Consider the following 15,490-nt stretch of genomic DNA (forward strand, 5'->3'; position numbering starts at 1 on the left):
CGCCGTCGTTGATGGGCCTCGTCATCTATACCACCGGCTTGCTTTTGCCGCCGCCGACAGGTGTTTTCATCGCTATTGAGATGGACTGCTTCGTTCCCACATCGGCTACTTCTGCTGTCACCAAGGGAATACGATAAAGCTAAGTCATCATTTATTTTATTCTTTATATGATATTTTTCCTTTTCCTCTGCCTCACTACACCAATTGGCCTTCCATTGAGTAGTGAGTCGGGGGCTACAGATGTTATATCATATTTTTCATAACATTTATCTTGATTGCTTGCGACATAATCTGAGTACAAAAGTACCTATCGGGTTATGGAGTTCTATCTTCCTATGCTTTCCGTTTGGTTTGCCAATGGATGATTGACTTTGGGCCGATTCCTAGCACCCGGGAGCTTGTTGGATGGACCGAGTAACGCAAGGTGCTAAGTATTATTCGGAATAAATCAAAAGCATAGAGATGAGATAATTTTTTTTTTGCTCTTAATAATTGCAAAAGTACCCGAGTAGTAAATTCTGATCCGTGAAACTTTGTTCCATTAATGACGAACTCATGTCACTCATATGCATGTTTGGGAAGTGCCTAGGCCGACTCCCGATGCTTGGGGACTATGATTAGTCGGGCAGAGTGTTTAAACGTAAGGAGTCATCTGCTCGGGGAAATCAAAATTGACAAGAGGAGAAATACATATTTATAAATATTTTAAAATACTTGCATTTTTCTCGAGTATTATATTTACATCAGATACTACTCATCCTATATGTTTGTTCTGCAGGATCCAAATCCAGATATGCATAAAAGGGATTCATGGCTTTAAGCTTATCTCTTACACTGCAGGAATGGATCAGTCAGAACATCACCACCGGCTTGCCGTCGCCGCCGTCGACTGGTGTCTCCGCCTGCACGGCTGGCCTATTATGCCACCGTTGTTGGGCGTCTACGTCTTCACCGATCGGCCGCCTCGTCCGCCGCCGACTGGTGTTTCCGCCTGCACGGCTGGCCTATTATGCCGCCGTTGTTAGGCGTCTACGTCTTCACCGACCGGCTTGCCTTCGCCGTCGTCGACTGGTGTCTCCGCCTGCACGGCTGGCCTATTATGCCACCGTTGTTGGGCGTCTACGTCTTCACTGACCGGCCGCCTCGTCCGCCGCCGACTGGTGTTTCCGCCTGCACGGTTGGCCTATTATGCCGCCGTTGTTGGGCGTCTATGTCTTCACCGACCGGCTTGCCCTCGTCCGCCGCCGACTGGTGTTTCCGCCTGCACGGCTGGCCTGTTATGACACCAACTGATGCTATCTTCTTCACGGCCGGCTACGTCGCCGTCACCACTAATAGGCGTCATCATATTCAAACGCAAGCTGTCTACGTCTGCTGCCGACTAGTTTATTCACTTCCATGGCTGCATGATTCTGCCAGTGTTGATTGGCCTTATCTTCTTCACCGCCGGTCATCTCGTCTGCTGTTGACTAGTGCCCTCGTCTCTACGTCTGGTTTATACCACTACCACTACTGATGGACATCATCGTCTTCCGTCGCCGACTGGTTATGCCGCCGCCGACTGGTGCTTTTATCTTCACAACTGCGCGTCTTCACTACCGGTTTGCTTCTGTTGACGCCGACTCGTGTTCACTTCATCACGGCAATGCAACTTTGTCATCATGGTAGAGCGACTTCATCTTTATTATCTTCGGCACCGGCAAACTCTATTGCTGCTACTTCGCAAGTTTCGCTACTTCACCAACCACGACGTCTTTGTGAATCTCGACATCTCGGCATGCGATGCCGTGTTATTTTACTACAACAAGTGGCTCTCCAATATTCAGGATTTCTACTTGGACATCTTCAACACATATCTTCAATCAAGCAATAACTATTCGACGACAAGAAGCTACAGTTCTCGACTCTATGTTCAGTTGTTTCCCAACTAATCAAAGAGTCGGGGGCTATACAAATACAAGGCTCAAAATTTGACAAATTTTATGTCAAGCTGAAGAAATCAATTAATCAGCCAACGAGTCAACTCCAGGAGTCATTATCTTCATCTTTGCTTCGGAGCAGACATTCTACTTCAACAACTTCAAATATTTCGGTTTAGACGAGTTGGGCAACAACATCAACTCTCCTCCAAGTAAAGCATCTACAACAGCTATAACATTAATTTGATAGATTATTGTCACTGACATCATCACCAGCACCTCTGCTTCATCGACCCTGACATCTCCGCTGTTGCTAATGGATGATTATGTTTTCGCCGACTTATTATTTCACCTTCACGGTTGACCTACTATGCAAACGCTGATGAGCGTCTTTGTCATTATCATTGGTTGCTACACTGCTATTGACTGGATCATCGACATCGTCATCTTCATCATGTCGGTTGCGTTTGTCATCGTCAACTATTTTCTTCATCTTCATGATTGGTGGATTTCGTCATCGCATTTGATCTGCCTCGTCTGTCACCGACTGATTATTTCGCTGCCATGGCTACACAACTTTATCGCTGGGCGCCTTCATCTTCATTGTTAGTTGATCTGTTTGCCGCCGACTGGTTTCTTCGCCTCCATGGCTATGCGACTTCAGTACTTTTGATTGGTATCACTATCTTCACTACCACCAATATTTTTGCCACCTCTGGTGGGCAATATTATCTCTATATTGGTCGTCTTGTCTCTATGCCAACTGCGTCAGCTACCATCGATGGACAATTGTGACTACAAAGAAGGACAAGCTATATGCTCAGAGGCTTACTAGTTCAAACACAAGTATCATACCTTCAATTTGGACTTGTTCCGGTTACATGCAACATGAATTCATGATCATGGGTCTATTTTCTATGCTCAAAGACTGGACTATTTATTATTCTCCGTAAGGGTTATCAACCGAATACTTGCGCCAGTCGGGATTCAATTTTTATATCTATTTTGGAGTATCCCATAAGGGATAATCACTCAGATCAGAAGCTATTCATATGAGCTACGCTTGGTCTATATTACCCGGAAGATTTATTACTCGGGAGCATGTTACATGCGTCATCCTTTAAAGGGTGTCGAGGGCATATGTTTTGGCCTAGGCCTAATATGTCTGCAGCCCATATTTTCAGGTGTGGCCTGTCACGTTCTTTTAGGGACTTAGGCATCTTTTTGCTTAGGCAAAAGTGCGCGTGATTATGTGCCCAATACCTTAAAATCCTTTTATACCGCAGTTACTCAACTTTTTAGGAGTTGGTACAATGCATTTTAAAAGGTGCCAAACAGTAATGCTTTATATAGCTGCCCGCTGACTTTTTTATATAAGTCAAGGTGCTGTTTGGGTTCATAAAGCAATTGATTGGATACAATATCATTGTTTTTTGCCACGTAAGTGTACACTTTTATTGACCAATATTATGGCTTGGGCTGATTATATATTTTGGTCATTTTCTAGGCGGTTGGTAAATCCTTTATGAGTTTATTTACTCGGATTTTACACCACATATGCCATATATTTTCAGGTGTGGTGAAACCATGTGTCTTTAGGGACTTAAGCACATCTGTTAAAGCAGTGTGCGCATGGCGTATGCCCAATACTTTGGAAATTTCTTTATTCACAACATACAAGCTTCTTTATAGCTGTTTTGCTATGTGAATTTTCAATAATGTAGTCGACTTTAAGTTACACGCATCATATTTTACAAAGCAGTCGGTATATCACTTGGATCATATTATTCAGGGATTCACACATCATATGCTATTATCGAAACCACTCGGTTGGTTAGATTATTTATTCCTTGACTATATGTTTGGTTTGTTCAATTAACCACATAGTCGGGGGCTACACCTATTAGGTGCATCTAGTCGATGCACCTGACTTTATTTTTCAGCCCTCCACAGTCTTCAGATTTGGTAAAAGTACTCGGGAAGTCATGGCAAAGATGATTGAAGCACTCGGCTTTGGAGTAATCTAGTTCGAGAGAAGATTATCTTTTCGACTGTGAAGGTCTCAGGGGCTACTGTGGAGATTATGGGTACCCCATACCCACACGGCATGGTTATCCGACTAGTTATATGGGATAACTTATATCTATGAAATATGTAACAGATCATGACTTGGGTATTACGTTTCCCTGTATATTATGGAACGGCCTAAAGTCCTGGCTTGATAAGATTGTAAAGTAGATTTAGGAAACCGATACCGTGTTGGTTAAGGTTTCTATCTTGTAATCCTGCCCCCCATCCTATATAAGGTGGGCAGGAGGCCCTCTAGGGGGCATGAGACACAACTAGATCGTCAGATCAATACACACCCGGCGGATTCAAATCCCCAAACAGGAGTAGGGTATTACCTCTCATTGAGAGGGCCTGAACCTGTCTAAATCATTTGTCTCCGCATCCATCCACTTTTAGGGCTCGTGCGCTACCCCCTTTTATTATTGCCGAATTCATGTTTCGGCACATTGTTTGCCGTGATGGAAGCGCACTGGATATTATTGCTGAGGATAATGGTATAATGATGTATCCCATTCGAAATACTTATATGTATCATGCGATTCCTAGGTATCGACGTATAATATCTTTTAAGATATTATCCCGTCTAAACATGATAGTGTTGTATAGGTGCTAATGATATTAGTATTAAGGACCTATTTTATTTACAAATAGGACTTCAATGCCAATAACATGGCACTGAGAGCTATATGTAAATATTTTTATATTACAAGTAAATCCTTTTTTAATTAAAAATATTCCTTTCACGAATAGGCTCTCGACACTACTTATTGCTGTCTAGCCTATCTATTTATAAAATAAGTTTTTGTAAATAAAAATCTAAAATATAAAAAATCCCCATTGTTTGCCCTCACGCCGGCCATGCAATGGTCGTCACGGCAGCTTGACGTGGGCCCACCAGCATTTATGCCTGGGTCCCATGATGTCAGGATCGACGACAGCGCAACATAGACGAGTCAAGCAAGCTCCACTCGAGTCAACCAAGGGCCCACCGCTCATCTATCATCTCTTCTCCATTTATCCCTCTTTGCTCGCCGACCACCTCCACCCTCGCGCCATGGCCACGCCACGTGGCCATCTCCCCGCCTGCGTCGCCGCCGTCGCGGCGGCGGCGGCGCTCCTAACCTCCCTCCTACCGCCGCCCGTCGCGGGCCAGCCCCTCGGCAACTTCTGCGGCGACAGCGGCAACTACACGGCGAACAGCACCTACCAGGGCAACATCCGGAGCATCTCCGCCACCCTCCCCAAGAACGCCTCCTCGTCCCGCACGCTCTTCGCCACCGCCACCCTCGGCGCCGTCCCGGACATCGTCTACGCGCTCGCGCTCTGCCGCGGCGACACCGCCAACGCCACCGCCTGCGCCGGCTGCGTCGCCGCCGCGTTCCAGGACGCGCAGCAGCTCTGCCCCTACAACAAGGACGCCACCGTCTTCTACGACGCCTGCGCGCTCCGCTTCTCCAACCAGAACTTCCTCGCCTCCACCAACGGCGACAACAAGTTCCTCATCCTCATGAACACGCAGAACGTGTCCGCGCCGGCCAAGGTGTTCGACGCCGCCGTGGGCGTCCTCATCAACGCCACCGCCGACTACGCGGCGGCGAACTCGTCCAGGCGGTTCGGCACGGGGGAGGAAGGGTTCAACGGCAGCAAGATTTACGGGCTGGCGCAGTGCACGCCGGACATGGCGACGGCCACCTGCCGGAGCTGCCTGGGGGGAATCGTCGGGATGATGCCCAAGTATTTCAGCGGGAAGCAGGGCGGCAGGGTTCTCGGACTGCGGTGCAACTACAGGTACGAGATATATCCTTTCTTCGACGGGGTCTCGCTGCTGCAGCTCCCGGCGGCATCACTGGGAGCGCCGCCGGCGCCATCTCCGGCGGCCGTAAACGTCACGCCGCCGGCCACCACCACCGGTACCAGACGACGAGGTGAGTTGGGTGAAACTGATATACGAAGTAGATCTCATTTCAACAATGCGATATGCTAAACTCAAAAGGGGGGAAAACAGTATCCTGATATCCTAAATGGCCTGAATTTTGTGTTGGTCACGGACAGAGGATCAGTCCATGCATGTGTGCAGCAATTTTAGTTCGATGGGTTTGAATAGAAGTGGTGTTTGATTTCACCGTAGGAATTTGAAACGATATTTGATTCGGTACCTAAGTATGCTATCAGCAATCTAATTATCGATTGGTCCACAGTTCCACAACACTGTTATTGGCTTTGAGTCGGTCCACATGAAGAAACTGAATCGTCCAAATACAGAAAAAAAATTTATTTTTTTGGCAAAATTTGTCCAAATTCTACCTGTTTTTGTCGATAACCGTTCCATTGTCGTGGCTATTGAAAAAACCTCTAGGGACCTGTTTTTGGTGAAAATGGCATTTGTAAACCTCGAGTTGTCCATCGTGACTGATTCCTAGCCATAGAAGTTGTTGTAGAGGCAGGGCCAGTCCTATGATTTTGAGGGCCCTAGGCAAACTCATCACGATGGACCCTCTAAGGTATATATAAAATTTTATGATATATATATATATATATGCTAATTTTACTTGCAAAACAAAAACAAAAACATCCATATATTAAATTTAACATGTATGGTAATTATCAAGAAATAAAATCGATCAAAATAACAATATATTTGTAACTTGGAACTAATATCATTATTCATTAACTTAATGAAGAATAGAACCCCATCATATCCATTGCTTCCCATGAAAAGATACTTCTTTGGGCATTTCTTGATGCAAAATCATCAAGAACGGTATTAAGATCAATAGTGTTCAAGATATCCTTCTCGATTGAGCGCATAGCCAAGCCATTTAACCTTTCTTGTGACATAGTTGATCTCAAATAGTTCTTCAACAACTTCAATTTTTGAGAAACTTCTTTCAGCTGAAACTACAGTCACAGGTACAGTTAAAAGAATTCGATAGGCAGCTGAAACATTTGTATAGCAATCTGCATCCATAACAAACTTTAAAATCTCAGGCGCGGAGACATCGAAGAATCTGGTAAACTCACTTGCAACACCTTTAATTCTGAATAAAAATCATTGATCTCAACATCGGATGAGGTACTCGACTACTAGAATTAGATGCCCCCCCCTACTACTAGAATTAGATGCCCCCCCCCCCTAACATGGCCCCCCACCATCATGGGCCCCCGGCGGTCGCTTCGGCTGCATAGGGCTAGGGCCGGCCCTGTGTAGAGGTTACGAACTCGTCTTTCTTTTTGAAGTTAGATTAGTCTTTCATGATTTGTTTTTTAGTACGAACAACTTAATTTGGAAGAAAATATTTTCTTTGTCATTTTGTGGACTGGTCTGATGTTCACATCTTTAATCGCATGAATCTATGAGTTTCCTTTTAGACTAGTCATATACCAGATGTTTCCATGATCAATTTTGCTAATGATCAATTTTGCTAAACGTTTGTCGCGTGATTTCTCGTCTGAAATTTGACGTTTTTCTGGCCGTCGGATTGTGCGTCTAGATTGGTGGTGGATTTAGCGCTATGAGGCCACGTGGGGAGCCACGTGGGCCGGTCTGGTCCGAATTTTCTGGCCATTTTCTAGCTGTTACGGCGTATTTCTCACTCTCTCTCTCTCTCCCGCCTTCCTTCTCGCTCTCTCTTTCATGCGCTTTCTTTTCTCATTCTCTCTCTCCCTTTCTTTCGATTTTCTATGTAAAAATTGATTTCTTTAACCATTGAAAAAATAAGACAACTAAAAATAAAAAAATAAAAATAAAATTACAGTCCTATATAACTAAAATTACAATTGTAAATTTAGTTGATATAACACGTAAGTGCACTGTAATTTTGATAAAAATATCGTGTAAGTAAATATGCATTTTTTATTTTCTTTAAAATATAAAATTACACTCCTACATAACTAAAATTACATTTGTAAATTTAATTGATATGGCATGTAAGTGCATTGTAATTCTGATTAAAAATACTGTGTAAGTGAATATGTATTTGTTATTTTTTTAAAAACATATAAAATTACAGTCCTATATAACTAAAATTACATTTGTAAATTCAGTTAATATGACATGTAAGTGCACTGTATTTTTATAACAATATTGTGTAAGTAAATATGCATTTGTTATTTTCTTTAAAATATAAAATTATAGATCTATGTAACTAAAATTACATTTGTAAATTCAGTTGATATGATATGTAAGTGCACTGTAATTTTGATAAAAATAATGTGTAAGTAAATATGTATTTGTCATTTTCTTTTGTAGTCCATGCAGTTTCTTTTTTAAGAAGATCAATTCTATGATCCTTGAGGAGGTACCATGAAGTACAAAAAATTTAGTGTAAAATTTGGTACGTACTGTGAGGTACCAAATTTACAATAAAAAATTGATACCTCCTAAAGGATCGTAAAATTGCTCCTTTAAGAATGGTTAGTGTAAGTTTTCAAAAAAAAAAAGATGGTTAGTGTATACTGGTTAATGATGTCAAAATTATTTATACTTGTGTTTCTGTCTTATGTCTTACATTAATTGATGCATTCCGTTTACGGGATGAACAGGGAACACCACTGGTAGGGTTTTAGCCATTGCATTGCCTATAGTCGCTGCAATACTGGCTGCTGTAGTAATTTGCTTTTATATCTGGAAGAGGAAGACGGAACGAGCAAGAAAGCCATCAATAGCAGGTAAGTTCCTGTAGTTCATTCAAATTCCATTAATTTCCAGTACGTGTTCTCAATACACTTGAAATGGCAAAATTAAGTTTTTGTCTATGCAGTGACTTCATTCTCATACAAAAGCAAGAATTCCATTAATGCATTACACCATTATTGTTGTATTTTTTTTCTGAAACAATAGATCCAACAGACCCAGCGGACATAGAAAGTATTGATTCACTTATTCTTAGTATATCAACTTTACGAGTGGCAACAAACAACTTTGATGACAGCAATAAACTTGGCGAAGGAGGTTTTGGTGCGGTTTATAAGGTGCTAATTATACCATTCCATTTTAGTTTTTATATTCAATACTTTACAGTTTCAGCCAGTAAAAATTCTCTATCTGTACAGGGAGTCCTCCCTAGTGATCAAGAAATAGCAGTGAAAAGGCTATCGCAAAGTTCTCGACAAGGGATAGAGGAGTTGAAAAATGAGCTTGTTTTGGTTGCTAAGCTTCAACACAAGAATTTGGTTAGACTCCTTGGTGTTTGCTTGGAAGAACATGAAAAATTACTTGTGTATGAATACATGCCTAACAAAAGCCTCGACACAATTCTGTTTGGTGGGTACTCTTCAGCCTTTTCAACAGTGAATCAATAACTGAAACTTTTTTATGTATAATTTTGAAGTTTTTTCTTCTATGTGACAGATCCTGATAGAAGCAATGTGCTGGATTGGTGGAAAAGATTAAAGATAGTCAATGCGATCGCTCGAGGCTTACAATATCTTCACGAAGATTCTCAGCTGAAGATAATTCACCGGGACCTAAAAGCAAGTAATGTTCTGTTAGATTCCGATTTTAATCCTAAGATTTCAGATTTTGGCTTAGCAAGGCTATTTGGGAATGATCAATCACAAGACGTCACGAACCGTGTTGTCGGAACATAGTAAGTTCTGATGATATTATTGGCTACTAATATATTCGGTAGTACACATTAGTCCTTGACATAACAGAATTTCTCACTGCAGTGGATACATGGCCCCTGAGTACGCTATGCGCGGGCATTACTCCATCAAATCAGATGTTTTCAGCTTTGGCGTTCTGATTTTAGAAATCGTCACGGGAAGGAAAAACAATGTCTCCTACGACTCCGAGCAATCGGTTGATCTCTTAACTTTAGTGAGTACCTCAGGAGAGATCAGCTATATATTACAAACTCTACACCCAAGTAATGTTTTGTATTAATATCAGAGCATTTACATTACCTATCAAAATATGCAGGTGTGGGAGCACTGGTTGGCAGGAACAGTTGTGGAGCTTGCGGATTCATCCATGGCGGGGCATTGTCCTGGAGACCAGATCTTGAAGTGCGTCCACATCGGACTCCTGTGTGTTCAAGAAGACCCCACGGAGAGGCCAATGATGTCGATGGTGAATGTGATGCTTAGCAGCAGCACCGTGTCTTTACAAGCTCCATCTAGGCCGGCATTTTGCATCCAAAAGAGTAGTGTCAACTCAGATTCGTACTCGGAGCCATTCCGTGGAGCTAATCAGTCCACAGTATAGTTGGCCATAAGGCCCGAGGCCCGAAGGCCCGGCCCACGGCACGCCTTTTTGGCCCGGCCCAAGCACGGCACGGCCCGACTTGGGTCGGGCCCGTGCTGGCCCGGCCCGACTGTCGGGCCGTGCCTGGGCCTCCCCACCGGCACGCTGGGCTGGCCCGGCACGGTCGGGCCGGCCCGGCACGATGGGCCGGTAGGCCAGGCCCGGTACATAAAGTACAGGGACTAAAAATAGACATATAAATGTAACTGTCTAAAGAATAGGGACCTTAAATAGACTTATTTTAGCTATTTATATACCCCAGCCCAAAGAAGAGGGAGGTAAAATAGACTTTTTGTAGCTGTACATATGTCACAGCCCAATAGGAGGGAGGAAATTTAGACTTATTCTGAGGAAAAGCACGATGGCCCATCGTGCCTTCGGGCCGGCCCGGCACGGCCCGAGGCGTGTTGGGCCGTGCCTGGGCCGTGAGTGCGGCACGTGGGCTGGCACGGCACGGCCCGGTGCGTCGGTCGGGCCGTGCCGGCCCGACAAGTCTCGGCCCAGGCACGGCCGGGCCTGGGCCGTGCCGTGCCGGGCGGCCCACATGGCCAACTATAGTCCACAGATAGATCGCCTATGTCACCAAATGAGGTTTCGATCACTGAGCTTGAGCCAAGATAAATCCAATGTGATGCTGAATTCATATTGTACCCTTTTTGTTTTGCAAAAAAAAAAAAAAAATGCTGATGTAGGGAAAGACCTACTTCGGCTGTGTTTGGAACTCCAAGTTCCCAACCCCTCTCCCTCGTTTTCCGCGCGCACGCTTTTCAAACTGCTAAACGGTGTATTTTTTGTAAAAAGTTTCTATACGAAAGTTGCTTAAAAAAATTCAAATTAATCCATTTTTTAAAAAGAAATTAGCTGATTCTTAATTAATCACGTGCTAATGGACCGCTCCGTTTTCCGTGAGGGGAGATTGGGTTCCCATCCCTGCTATCCGAACACAGCCGATCATATGTATTATTACACCATCAGACTTCAAAGAAATATTAGCTATGATCCACATATAGTAGGGCACGGTAATATAATATGTATACTAGCAAAATGATAGTATAAGCAGATAATTGTAAGTTGTAACCCTCTGTATGTTACTTCACATACGCATACTCATTCCTGAAGGGTTATTTACATACTTCCTCCGTCATATATTATAAGACGTTTTGGTATCTTCATATCTCATCTAAGTATGAATTTAGACACATATATAAAGCACAAATTCATTGTAGCTCTTTGTAACGCTCCGCTTTTCGTGAGTCGTTAAAAACTAATTCGGCAAAATCCTAATTGCGAAAATTTTCGTTCTTTGTGTGCGAGTCTAAGTTGTGCCAAGGATCTCAATTTAATCCCGTTGTTCCCTCTCATCGAAACCAAAATCCTCCACCTCCAAATTCCTTTTCCGATTCGAGTCTCTGAAATCAAATTCTGAAATTCAAATCCTTCCTTTGAATCCTCGCCAAATACTTCTACGAATCCAGAATTATTCAAATCCCGCCTCGAATCCTTTCCTTGACTCCACCCTATGTTCCCGAGAACAAATACCCAAGTATTCCTTTTGAATCCTTTCCATGACTTCTCCTTGAATCCCCCTTGATATATCCCCAAACCCTCGAGTTCGAATATCAAATTTGAATTCGAGTCCAAACCCTAAAATCTCTCCAATTCTATCCAAATCAGTTTTCTCTGTAAAAGTCTACTTTACCTCCCTGTATTTTGGATGGACCGATTTCCTCTCCCTCAGCCCACCTCCCTCCCTCAGCCGCCTTCCCCCTTCCCACGTGCGCCGCACATGAGCCGCTCGGGAGAGAGAGCTCTCTCTCCTTCTCTCTCGGTTTTCTCTCTATCTCTCTCCCTCTCGTTCTCTCTGTTTCTCTCTCTCTCCCTCTCCCCGGCGTCGATTTCCCGCCGCCGCCGTTTGAATCCGACCACGCCCTCACGTCCGCGCGCGCGCTCGCGCGTGGCCGACCGCCCGGTCGCCGCCGCGTCGGCCCTGCCGCGCCTGCGCCGCGCAGCCGCCCGGCCCCGCTCGCCTTTAGCCGTCATCGCCGCTGTCATCGCTCGGCCCCGATGCCCCCATGCCGCATCCTTCCAAAACCAAGAGACAGAGCTCGTGCTCCTCTCCCTCGTTCTCTCTTTCTCCTTCCTCCCAAAGTGGCAAGGGAGCCAAGCTCTTTTCCCTCCCCTTTTTGCCTTTTTCCCCGACCACAGCCGCTGTCACCACCTGCCGCTCCTTGACCGCAAGCGCCGCGCCAGCCGAAGAAGCTTGACCACCAATGTCGGTTTCCCTCCTCCAAACCGACCTCTCCTCCTCGCCTATAAAGCCCGCGCCCTCCCCTCTCGTTTCGTCTTCGCCTCGCTCGAACCACCCGCGCCATTGTTGCCAGCCGCTAGCTGCTCGCCCCGCGACTGCCTCCTCGCTGCCGCGCTGTGCCAATGGCCGCGTGAGCCTCGGCGTCGGCCTCGTCAAGCTCGGTGCCGCACTGCCGTGGCCAAGAGCGTGTGCATGCACACATCATCCTTTCGGCCTCGTTGCCTCCCTCCTTGCCCGGCCGCGCCCTCTCGGTGCCGCGCCTCCCCGCCGTCGCGACCGCCTCGTCACGACTCCCTCTGCGTCGCCAACGCCGCTCCTCCCTCGCCGGTGAGCTCCCCCACCGTATTCCTCCTCCTGCCGCACAATGCGCCGCGCGCCTCGCCGTTGCTCTGTTTCAGCCGCCGCGCGCAGTCGCGCGCCGTCGTCGGGCCCCAGCTCATCGACCACCCTCACCGACACCGTCCTTGAGCTCCCTAGGGTCTCCCCAAACCGTTCCCTAGCAATGCCGTCACCCGCCATAGGCTTGTCACCATCGCCGCTCGCTCCCGGAGGCCGCCGCTCGTCGCCAGATCTCCACGGCGTCGCTCTGCCCCATCCGACGCCGGAGATGAACTCCTTGAACCCCGGAGATACTCCCACCACCTTGAATTTAATCCTTGTCGCCCCTCCGCCGTTTCCCCTTTTTCTCGCCGCCAGCGTGCGTCGCCGCAATCCGCCGCCTCTGGCCTCTTTCCGGCGAATCCGATCCGGTGGCTCACTTCCTCTCGTCCGTCCCATCGTTCCGGTGTACTCCCTCTCTCTCGAATCGTCGCGATGAGCTCCGGTGAACTCGGCCGCCGTCCGCCGTCCATCTCGGCCGCCCCTTCTTCCTCCTCCCGCCGGCCCGCGTGGCTGCCACGTAGGCGCCACGTCGGCGCCACCTCGGCTTTGACCGAGCCGAGCCGGTCAGCCGCCTCCTTCCTTCCCCCCCTCCCGTGCGCGCGGTCCACGGTGCGCCAACCGGCTGCATGTGGGCCCGCTGCCATCCGATCCACCCGGCGCACCGCCCGCACACCGCACCCACCAAACCCTAGCAACACACCCGCGTGCGCTCTCCCCACCGTGAACCTTGCCGCCGACATGTGGGCCCCACCCGGGACCCCGCGAGGTGCACCCGGTCCACCGGACCGCTCCCTCCCCCTTCCGCGCGCCCTAATGGGCCGCCTTTCCCGCGACCGCGCCGGCCCAAATGGCTTGGCCGAGCCTCCTTCGACCCTTGGGCCGCGTCCTTGCCGCCCGAAAAAGTCTAATATACATCCCTCCATCCTTTTCTTTTTCAGTGATTTAATAAATCCTTTTTCCTTTGTCCCATAAATCAATTCCTTGTTCCAAAATTCCATAAACCATTTCCTTTGGTCCCACATGACAGTGACTGTCAATAATATTCTTGGGAATATTATTTCTACAAATCCCATAAACCATTTCTCGTATTCTAGAAAATTCCGATAAATCATTTCCTTGACCAGAAAATCCAAATCAAACTTCCAAAATTCATATCTTCCCAACCGCTCTTCCGATTGACTCCGTTCCACTTCCAGTAATTCCGTAAAATTGAGATCTATTTAATGGCACTATTAATTAGGCTAAATAGGATCTTTCTTTTGGGTCTTGTGTAGGTTTTCAATTGTTTGCGTATAGCTGCGGTTATCGGATTTTCGTCGATCGCGGGTTTTCTCGAAGATTCGTGAAGCTTCGTGAAGACCTTGAGCAAGGCAAGTCACCCTTTGACCAATTGCTCCTATAATTGGAAAATCATTATTATTTTGTTGGTAACTTGCATTATTAGAATCACACACTTAACTTGCTTGGCCTCGGTTTGCGTGCCAAACCGACGGACCTACCCAGTAGTCGCACTAATTTCCGTAGGTCGTACTACCCTGATTCCTTGTCGCTCCACCCTTGTGGTACCTCGGTATTCGTGCTCTCTGAGCGCGTATACCAAATATCCCACATACACCGTTGCTTGTCAAAAACTTGGGAAATGGGTTTGTGAAGCCTTCGAAACCCGACATGTGGTGTCGGTGTGTTTGAAAATAAAATGAATTGTGAAAACTCGCGATGCGGGGGTTGTGCCTATGTGGCACTGTCCCGTATTCGCATATAAGGACCGATTCCTGTGGGAAACTCATCGAACATAATCAAAGTGCAACCACAAGGTGGAATGGGACACCCTGGCTAAGTAGCTAGTCGGTTCAGGGAAACCTCGCATGCCAATAGTTGGGAACGCCGGGGCGGGGTCGGTTGGAGCCAAACCGGGTTCCTGGTAAGGCAAGAACGCGAAGCTTGCCAGATTACCGATCGAGGTGGTTGGAGTTTGATTTGTGTATGCCTAAAATGGCCTATATTTATGTGAGGATTTGATCCTTCTATGTGGCATGAGGTATCCCTGGGTCGGCTTGGGAAAGGCTTTGTCGCGAACCTCTGACACCGGCCAGTGTCTAGAGTAAGTTCGTGTCTTGTGGGTAAAGTGTACCCCTCTGCAGAGGTTAACAAACTGTTCGAACAGCCGTGCCCACGGTCATGGGCGGATGTGAGGTGGTTCCCGTTGCGTAGATTTGTTTGCCTGTGCTTTGTGAAAAGTTGTTGTGGTGTGGGAATCGTAACCAGAATCAGCCTATGTGGCAGATGGATGACCTGAGTGGTCAGAAACGAATCTGTGTGATTCAGGATGTCTGTGGGCATCATAGACTAGGCTTCCCGAGTGGAAGCGGATTGTTGTGCTGCTGGGCAGCTGGACTCTGGGAGTCCGAGAAAATGAAAAAGGCTCTGGGAGCCGATTAACCAAGTGAAATGGCTCTGGGAGCCGAGAAGTAATGATCCGACCCGGGAGGTCGGTACATTACCAATTGAGTTGTTGAAAAGCATCTCTTAAAGTCGAATCGAGACGCAAGTCTCTTTTCGCCCAAA

General features: G+C 46.6%; 1 protein-coding gene across 2 annotated transcripts; it reads left to right on the plus strand.

The window, feature by feature from the left end:
• Positions 1 to 5,032: 5,032 nt before the first annotated feature.
• On the plus strand, positions 5,033 to 10,886 carry LOC4343475 (cysteine-rich receptor-like protein kinase 6). Of its 2 annotated transcripts, XM_026026720.2 has the most exons (8): positions 5,033 to 5,914; positions 8,532 to 8,657; positions 8,830 to 8,960; positions 9,042 to 9,252; positions 9,340 to 9,577; positions 9,660 to 9,810; positions 9,913 to 10,191; positions 10,795 to 10,886. In XM_026026720.2, the coding sequence occupies exons 1-8, from the start codon at positions 5,044 to 5,046 to the stop codon at positions 10,855 to 10,857; spliced, it is 2,070 nt and encodes a 689-aa protein (XP_025882505.1). In that variant the 5' UTR covers positions 5,033 to 5,043; the 3' UTR covers positions 10,858 to 10,886. The 2 variants fall into 2 exon arrangements, with proteins under 2 accessions (XP_025882505.1, XP_025882504.1); XM_026026719.2 differs by lacking the exon at positions 10,795 to 10,886 and having other exon boundaries at positions 9,913 to 10,533.
• Positions 10,887 to 15,490: the final 4,604 nt, after the last annotated feature.

This window comes from Oryza sativa, chromosome 7 (genome assembly GCF_034140825.1).
Source record: "Oryza sativa Japonica Group chromosome 7, ASM3414082v1".
Taxonomy (NCBI): domain Eukaryota; kingdom Viridiplantae; phylum Streptophyta; class Magnoliopsida; order Poales; family Poaceae; genus Oryza; species Oryza sativa.